The sequence below is a fragment of the Rhamphochromis sp. 'chilingali' genome (genome assembly GCF_963969265.1).
Source record: "Rhamphochromis sp. 'chilingali' genome assembly, chromosome: 4".
Taxonomy (NCBI): domain Eukaryota; kingdom Metazoa; phylum Chordata; class Actinopteri; order Cichliformes; family Cichlidae; genus Rhamphochromis; species Rhamphochromis sp. 'chilingali'.
The window spans coordinates 23,112,113-23,121,901 of NC_137948.1; the positions used below are offsets into that span (position 1 = coordinate 23,112,113).

At 39.7% G+C, this 9,789-nt stretch overlaps 1 protein-coding gene across 1 annotated transcript; it reads left to right on the forward strand.

The window, feature by feature from the left end:
• Positions 1–475: 475 nt before the first annotated feature.
• LOC308395000 (uncharacterized protein) lies at positions 476–2,305 on the forward strand (the record flags this gene model as incomplete). Its single annotated transcript, XM_080879652.1, has 3 exons — positions 476–1,609; positions 1,791–1,998; positions 2,277–2,305. Exons 1-3 carry the CDS (start codon positions 854–856, stop codon positions 2,303–2,305), a joined length of 993 nt encoding a protein of 330 aa, XP_080735778.1. The 5' UTR covers positions 476–853.
• Positions 2,306–9,789: the final 7,484 nt, after the last annotated feature.

The window sequence follows — 9,789 nt, forward strand, 5'->3', positions numbered from 1 at the left end:
GAAAATGCTGAAATGTAAAAAGGCCTGCACGGCAATAATGAGAAGACAAAATTGGTGGATGATTGCGGGATCCTTATGGAAAGGAAAAACATCTTCAGACCTGGCAGTAAAGTACAGAACACTTTCCATGAAGTAGGCATATTATTATCCTACCATAAAGAGAGGAATTCACAAGAGTAAATAGAGAGGGCCCATCACAACTCACTGTGCAAATCATTCGCCTGCTTCAAAAAAGGCAGGCTATATTAGGCTTTGTCCTAAAACTGACCTGTAACAGCATGACAGGAATAAAACAAAAGAAGAAAAATTTAAATATTGTCATGATCCTAGGTTTTTTTGTGTTTGTATGTATTTATTCTTACTCTATTTTCTATTTGATCTTAGTTGTTCTTGATTCTGTTATTGATTGAATTTTGATCTATATTTATTCTTGAGTATTTTTTAAGCACTTTGTATAATTTACAGTTTTTGCCCGTTGCTTGAACACTATAAACCCATGCTCAGACTAAAGTAACACAACGTGAAGCTTTTGTTACCATACCTCAAACACATGTACCCATACCTTAAACAAAAGCGCTGCTTTGCACCCCAGTACCAATTATGCAACACTCCTACTCCTTTATGCAACACACATGGTCCTGCATGCTACACTCTATTTCATACATAAGACACTTCGCTCACAAAATGAAATGTCAGGGTGCCATTCGGAAAACACATGTATCCAAAATACAAAACACATGGGGTAATTGCAACCACTCAAATACACACCTGAAGGCACGTACTTGCAAAACCGAACACCAATTAGCCAACTACAAAAAGCCCTCAGCGTAGCCATTTCAAGAACTTCGCAAGCATGGATGGAGGGAGAGCAAGAGGAAGAGGAAGAGGAAGAGGTAGAGGAGAAGGAGGAAGAGGAGGAGGAGGCCGAAGAGGCCATGCACGGACCCATATTTCTGATGAAATAAGAGCAACTTTGGTGGACCATGTCATCAACCATGGCCTGACTATGAGGGAAGCTGGGCAGAGAGTCCACCCACATCTAAGCCGCTTCACAGTGGCATCTATAATACGAACATTCCGACTAGAAAACAGGTCTGTCTTCACCTCCATACCTTCTGCTCTACTCAGATGGTTCCATAGCACTGTTCTACAGTATATCACATTACCATATCAAGTGTACGGGGTGCTAATGCTCCTTTTGCAGCCAAAGTGGCTGATTCCTCATATTGAAGTACAGTGTTGTACAGTGGATGACACAGTACGTACAGTAAAGTACTGTATGAAAAATAAGCAAACCGATGACAATATGTGGTTGTATTCCTCCAGAATGACCCGAAGACCTTCTGGGGGAGGACGGCAACGCCTGTTCACACAACAGCAGGAACTTGCCGTTGTGGACCTAGTGAGGGCAGACAATGCCATCCGTCTCCACCAGCTACGACGGAAAATACTTGCAGACAGGCGAGTGTTCAGCAACATAGACCATGTGAGCATCACCACCATCAGACGCATCTTGGGTAAACACAGCATCACCATGAAGCAGCTCTACAGAGTCCCATTCGAGAGGAACAGTGACAGGGTCAAAGGACTTCGAGCTGAATATGTACGGGTACGTGTAACTGTCCCTTACATTTACAATAGAGTATTGGTGAAGTCCAGTAGCAGCTGAATATGTACCATATCAGTACCACATGGATCTATTCTGAGAGCTACACAGGTACCTGTGTGATGGGGTGAGGGTGCTGTATGTGTAGCACTGTAGTACAGTGACATGTTCCCCTTTTTTTCAGAGGATCATGGCCATGGATGGAGCTGCACAGCCTCATGAATACATTTTCATTGATGAAGCTGGATTCGACCTGAGCAAAACAAGACGACGGGGTCGTAATGTAATTGGCCAAAGGGCAGTTGTGCACGTCCCAGGGCAGCGCGGGGGAAACATCACATTATGTGCCGCCATATGCCTTCGAGGACTTCTGCACCATCATGCAATACTAGGTCCATACAATAGCCAACACATACTCACATTTCTAGATGCTCTCCATAACATAGTTGTACAGAACAGACCAGATCAGCCCAGGTTTGTGGTGATATGGGATAATGTCAGTTTCCATCGGGCTGCTCTGGTCCAGGCCTGGTTCACCGACCACAATCAATTTGAAGTGGTATACTTGCCCCCTTACTCACCATTTTTAAACCCTATTGAGGAATTTTTTTCGGCTTGGAGATGGCGAGTATATGACCGCCAACCACATGCCCGCATGCCTCTTCTGCAGGCAATGGAACAGGCCTGCGGCGACATTGAGGTGACAGCGATCCATGGATGGTTTCGGCATGCAAGAGGGTATTTTCCCCGGTGCCTAGCGGGAGAGGACATAGCTTGCGATGTTGATGAGGTCCTGTGGCCAGACCCCGACAGACGGCGGGATCCATGAGCCCACTTATGCACACTTATCATGGTTTTTTGTGTTTACAGTATAGTGTTTTTTCTATTGCAGTATTATTGTGTTGTGGTTTTTTTTTTTTTTTGCTTTATCTGAATTCATGGTACTGCGATGTACACTATTGAGTAGGTCTATTTGCGTTTTTGGTTGTTTGGAAATGTGTCTCCTGTAAATGTGCCTTCTGAATAAACAATGGAAATCAAAGACTGCAGTGTTTTATGTAAAGAAGACTAGTGTGTTCCCCCTGATCTGTAAGTGTTTGCATATGATGCAAGTATGTGTCATTTTGTCAACAGAGTTACATTTTGACAGAGGAATGTTAGGTTTTGACAGCAGAGTTTAGGTTTTGGGAGTGGAGTTTCATTTTGGCACAGATGTGTATGGTATATTTCCCAGTGTTGTGTCGTGTTTACTTGTGTTTAGAGTTTTGGCACAATGAGCGACGTTTTGCCAAATGTGTTCAAGCAACGGGCAAAAACTGTAACATAGTTATAGAGTTGAATTCCATCAGTGTTTGCTGTCTCATTCTTCTGTATCAATTTCCTTATGGTCAGTTTATTTATGTGTCTACATTTCCCATGGTAGTTCTTACTTCCTGTTTTATTTTGGTAGTAATTTGTATCCTATGTCTTGCTTTTAGTATTACTTCCCCTCACTTGTGTCTCATTGCCTTGAACATCCTCAGCTGTTGCTCTTTACCCTCCACTTTACTCTTGTATATAAATAGTGCTGTCTTCCCTAAGTGTTTCATTCAGTTCCTCTAAACCTGTCCCATGGATTTAGTTTCACTTCACTCTGTGGACTTCATGTTTTGCTTTCTGGACACAGAAGGGAGGCCAGCAGAAATCCTACTGGCACCCTGTATCTACATATCCTCAACCTTTTACACTCCATGAAGTCAACAAACAAGCAGCATGTACATGAGTTCCAGATAGGGCTGCATGCTTATGGTCAAGATTAGAATCAATAAAATTATAAAATAAGGATCATCAAAGACTCCAGTCACCCCAGACATAAACTGTTCAAATTACTATACTACTATAAACTGTTCAAACTACTTCCATCAGGCAGGAGGTACTGCAGTATCTGGTCCCGAACCAGCAGACTGAGAGGCAGCTTTTTTCATCAGGCCATCAGACTGCTGAACACTTCATAGACATCTCACCTTCACTTACTGGAACTTCGACATTATGCACTCCATACTGTACATAAATACCATTTCTTTTGCACAATATCCAACTGCTAACCTCTGTACATATAAGGCTACAGTGATAGATGGAGCTGTACAACCACATGAGGAAGAAGAAACAAGAGAAGCTTGAGAAAACCAAGGGTTGAGAGAGGAGCTAGAGAAAATGGGTTAAGGCAACGATGGTTTCTGTGTGAATTGTAGCACTTGGGGCAGTGACCCTCAAACTGGGTGAGTGGCTCCAGCAGAAGCTGTTCAGAAGAGCGCAGTTCATGGAACAACAAAGATACTACACAGAACCCTAAAGCTCTCAGGCCTTTGGTAGAGGACCCGAGCTCAAAGGATAAAGACCACCCGGAGGGCGCTTGGGATTTTTTTTTTAATATTTATATATATTTTGACTATTCTCCAAAACATTTGTTACTTGCTGTGTTTAATGGCCACATACCATTGGCCAAATGAAATATGATGATGCGCTGTACAGGGTCGCCTTTTATGGGCATCTGAGCTGATGTTAGGACAGTTCATGCTAGCTACCATTGCATTATTTTTCCTGGCCTTCATTCATTAATTATACTGGAGTTTGTCATGTCTTTTCAAGCGGTTGAATAAATTATTTGTGTTGCCTTGCAATGCAGACACAATTCTGCAACACTCTTCACATTTGATTTGTTCTTGGTTAACATCAGTTGCGGTAAACCCAAAGAATTTACAAACAACAAATGACGATCCACTTCTAGGAACATGCTCTTCATCGTGCCAGACATTTGATTTTCATTGTATATCTGTGTTTTAACGTAGCGTTATTCATCCAGACTAGTCCAGGAAACTTCGAGCTGCATGGTGTAGCTCACAGCTCTGATGGGTTCGTGCAGGTACGTCAGGTGCTTGATTTGCTTTTTCTTTGCTTTTTACATAATGGAATTGTATGTAAAATTAAATCTTGCTCGATCATGCCGATTAGTGGGAAGCCAAAATTGTGATTGAGATTAAAATGTAATTAATTTTTATCTCAATCACTATTGTCTATAGGATTTTTAGAAAATTATTGAAAGTTAATGTTATTTGATTTTTTTTATTTGTCCAATTATATTTGAGCTCTCTAAAAGAGAACCTAAAATAAAACATGGATGCAGTTGCTATTGAATGAATTAATGAGTTCATAGGAGAACCTGAACTTTAATTGCATGAAAAATTATGAAAATTATGTCACAGTCCAAACATTTACTGTCCTCATTGTATCGCATGCAGATAAACCTAAAAAATCACAGTAGGAAAGAATGATGGTAGCGTTCCATTAAGTGGCATGATACGCCATCATATTGAAACCTTGCAGCTTGTATCTACTTTCAAAATAAAGAGAAGCATAAATAAACACTAATCTGTATATGTGAAAGAACTGCTCTCTGAATTTGCTCTTTTATTTCTGCCAGAAAAACCACAAGATAATTTTATTCACAAATGTAATGCATTCTGTCTAATGTGTCTCTTCTGTTGAAATAAATAGTTAAAATTGGGTCATGAATAACAGCTATATAAATGCATGTCTTGCATGGTAGATAATTGACAGAGGATTAGGAAAAAGATACAATTTAACTGTGTTTATAAGAAATAACAACCACAAATTAGCCCATTCTTTTATTTTATTTTTGGTTATATTTCTTGGTTCACAATAAAACAGCTAACTTTTCTAATCTTTGTATACGTCTTTACATAACTGCAAACCTTAACATGTACTCCCCGCGACAGTAACTACATTACCGATTGAACTTTATTACACTGTTGAGTTTCCTCATCTCACGCAAGACTTAACTCACAAAGAAGTCTTTTATTCACATTCCTAGGCTCTAATTAAGTGTTTAAGAGGCTCCTCAAGAGAATACAACTTAAGCTAAACATTGCTTAAGAGTTAATCAGTAGATCCAAGCACTTTTTCCAACAGTATCCAGAGAATCACTTGAATTTTTGACTGTCTGCATACAGATAAACAAACTTAAAATTTCCCCTTAACAGTGTTTTATCCATTAGTTCTTGTGACTGCAGGGGCACAGGGAATGGAATGAAGCCATTATTTAACCTATTAGTCACAGCTTTGTTTGACAACTCAAAATATCTCACAATACTCCTTGCCCTGCCACACAAAAGGATTTTGCACGGAACATTCTGATATTGCAAACATCTTAGATCAAACCACAGGAGAACACTCACAGATTTATCAAGTTAATCTTCACTGGCCGGAGTTCCAGTCAGGCGATGCTAGGTCTCCAGGCTCATAATTTGTCACATAACTCCTAGTTCAGGCCTGGCAAGTTCACAACCTGGTGCCTATCTCAAACCTTGCCTGTTGTCTGACATTTCTCTAGTGCAGCTGTGTAAGCTTTTCTGAATGAGGTTAATCTCTGGGGGTGTTTGAAAGTCAGTGTGTAAGAAAATGTAAACTTTAAGTACTCATTTTCACTGATATTTTTTAACTTCAACAACTAGACTACGGTGCAAAGACAAAATTTTAAACTGATTCTTGAGAATGAGGCAGATCACTGGAATCTTTTCTAGCTCAGAGTGAGCAACCTATGAGACACTCAATAACCAGTTGATTACTTACACCTGCTTGTTAACACAAATACTAATGGACAGCCTGTTAGGGTATGGGTAGACTAGCTCTGGTTTTGTGTTGTATCTTGTTTCATGTTTTGTTTTTTGCGAGCAGGTGTGTCTGGGGTGGAGCTGGGTGACAGATTATTTTACTACCTATGTGGTAACACTTACTGGCCTCTGTGCGATACTTACTGTCTGCATTCCTTGCATTCATTTAACCTTTCTCCAGCGTCTGTTTCCACCGACTCACCTCTCCTTCCAATTGTGTCTCAGTCTGAAATCGCAGCTCCTTTGGTCTGTTTCAGATTTCACAGTGAAAGCCTTTCCTGTTTTGTTATTTAGCACTGTCTCTGTAAATAAAGGTTACATTAACTCAAACATTGTTCTTTTGAGTCTGGTTTTTTGGTCCACCTTTTGGCTCAACCTGATATAGCCACTCATAATGGTAGTGACTCATTGCACTTAAACATGTAGATATGGTGATGGCAACCTGCTGAAGTTCAAACTGAGCTTCAGAACTGGGAGGAAAGGTGATTGAAGTAACTTTAAACGTAGCATTGTTCTTGGTGTCAGATGAGCTGGACTGAAACTGCTGCAGACAATGATCCATAAAAGAGAAAATATCCAGTGAGTGATCGTTCTCAGTGTGTCTGAAAATGACAGCAGGTGCTGCTACTGTCAAGTGAGAGCAGGAAATCTAGACTACAATTTGCATGGCCTCTGCAAAATTGGACATTAGAAGATTGTAAAACCATTGCCTGGTCTGATGCGTCTTGACTTGTGCTGTGACATTCAGATGGTACGGTCAGAATTTGGTGTAGATCAAAGGATTCATCTCACCAACTATTGGTGGTTCAGGCTGATGGTGGCAGTGACGTAATGATGTCAGAACTATTTCCTCAGCTCCGTTAGAACCAACTGAGCCCACAAGAGAATCATTCCTGATCATTTCCATCTCTTTATGACCACAGTGTACCTATTTTCCATCTGTTCCACGTCACAAAGCTCAGATCATCTAAAGTTGGTTTCACGAACATGACAATGAGTTTGTTTTACTGTAATGGTCTCCACACCCACCAGATTTAAATCCAGTTTAGCCCCTTTGAGATGTGATGGAACAGATTTGCATCATGAATGCACAGCTGACAAATCTGCAGCAACAACATCCTAAAAATTTAATGATCCCTTCTTGGTTCGGACCCATGTTTGAGGACTGTATTGCATTTTTTAGAATCAGTCTAAGCATTTAACTCTTGCCAGCTAATATTACAGTGGCCTGTATGTCAACCCTGCCACTTACATAGGACAGAATGGCAATCCTGGGGTGAGATATATTTTCTATGAGAGCAAACTGTAAACAATTTGACAGAGATCTGCAAAACAGAACCCTAATGACCACCTACCAAATGCCATTTGTCATCATTTAAAACACAGGTAATTTAAACTTATGTTAGAAAAAGAAGGTGGACAGGGTGCACAAAAGGTAAAGCTTACATGATTAAGTTGCCAGAAACCCACACAGGGCACCATTAAGAAGTATAATGCAGGTTTTACAAAATGAAAACAAGCTAATGTTTGTGTTTGTTGCTGGTTGCTGTGTGTTGGAGTCTTTGCTAAGTTTATCCCTTTAGCTTCATAGAACCCAATCTATTCATTCAGCTATTAATTATGTCTGACAGGATCAGGATCAAAATCTTTTTCAGTTTTCTAAACCCTAGACAAATGAAAAGTCACAGGGCTGACTTTTGAGCCTTGCCAGTTGTGGGAAAAATTATTTATTGTACCGTTATTAAAAGCTTGATCTGTTTAAAGTCAAAAGTATTTTTGTCCATTTTGTTTTATCTATATTTGCGTTACATCCCGTCTGTGTTTTGGGGCTATTTAAGGAGAGAGTGAATCAAATGAGTCAAATGTTCTGGAAATGACTATTTTTCCAAAAATCCTCCACCACTTGGTTATCTGTTAATCCATTAATGTGGGATGAAAGCGTTCAATTTGGATGCACTTTTGGGGTGTCGTAATAGCATTTAAAATTGTATTGTTAAAGTGCCACATAGCCTTTAAAGTGTAAGTGAAACAGAACTAGGAAACTAAGGTAGGTAGGTAGATGCCTGCAGAGTTTAAACATCACACTGTTTATGCCTCTGTTTGCCTACTGCGGAGTGTCAAAATGTAACAAAAGGCAAATGCGGCAATCTTCAGACAGCCCAGAAATTAGCCTGTCACCCCCGGCTGTTTTCAATCAGGCTAATTAAGAAAGTGCTGAAAAACTTTTTCCACACATTTGTCAAATAAAGAAAATTGCTGCAGCATGCCATGATAAGGATATTGAGTGTAAATTATTTTGTTCTGCAGTCACAAGTCAGAATATTTAAGCAAATATTAAAATATTTGCAAGTTTTTAAAAATAGATTGTAAGAAGTGTGCATTGTTTTTAGCACATTTCGTGTGAGTTACATTGTGGGCCCAACAATGTAGGTTTATTCCTTCAGACTGGGAGTATAAGCAAAATGTTTTGAACTGCCCAACGGATATGTGCAATTTTTTTTTTCATGACTTTCTTTCATCTTGAGAAGCATTGGATTCTTTGTGGGGAGCAAGATATTAACGCTGATAAGCACAACTGTGTGCTTATAGGACTGCATTTTTCACACATCATTTGCTAGCCTTCTTGCAAGGTGGGGCAAAAAGGGTTTGAGTGTTCTCTGCTGCCATAAAAGCAACATTAATTGCAGTCACTGAAACAGAATCATTCAGTGTTTTAGCAACATTAAAATCAGTTTCCAGAGCAATTAAAAATATATTTTCTTCAACACAGGAAGGCAAATAAGTTATTGTGCATTAAATGTCCACTTTGATAGGAAGCTTTATACCACACTGGTGGGTAAGATGCCACACTGCAAAAAAAGGAATGACCTGCCAAACGATCTGACACAGACCAGCAGACCAGCACTCCTAAACCGAATGCACTAGACATGGACTACTGCACAGCAATTTCCTTATTTAGTGTTGCAGATCCATGCTTGTACCTGCTGTATCACCCTAATATGTATTGACTCAAGATTCAGTGCTTTGCAGTATTTCATGTTTCAGCTCTGTGTTCTGACACAAATGCAAATATTTAGGTTGTAAATTGAAAGATTTGGGTCTAAAAATCATTCCTTGATGGAGTTAAATGTGATAGAGTGTATTTTTAAGGAGCATTAGATTTACTGCAGATTTGCATGAACACTGTGAGGATGTTTCCCTGCTGGTCCTAATTATCATGCTATCCTCTGAAAAGGACAAACTACACCCCCAGATATTTACATGTTGTACTACTATCAGTCATTAAAGTCTTGTTGTACCCACTGTCTCTTTCAGCCTTTGTAATCTGCTTCATCTCCAGATGATCGTTTGTTTGCACTCCCTGCCTACGATGTAAAAAAAAAAAAAAAAAACCTCCTGTTTTTAAACTGTGAGATTATGATCCGATCAACAGAGAGATACCACCACAGACAAAAAAAGTATCAGCTGTCTGATGAGTTTAACTCACTTTTCATGTAGACAGGTTTTTCTTTT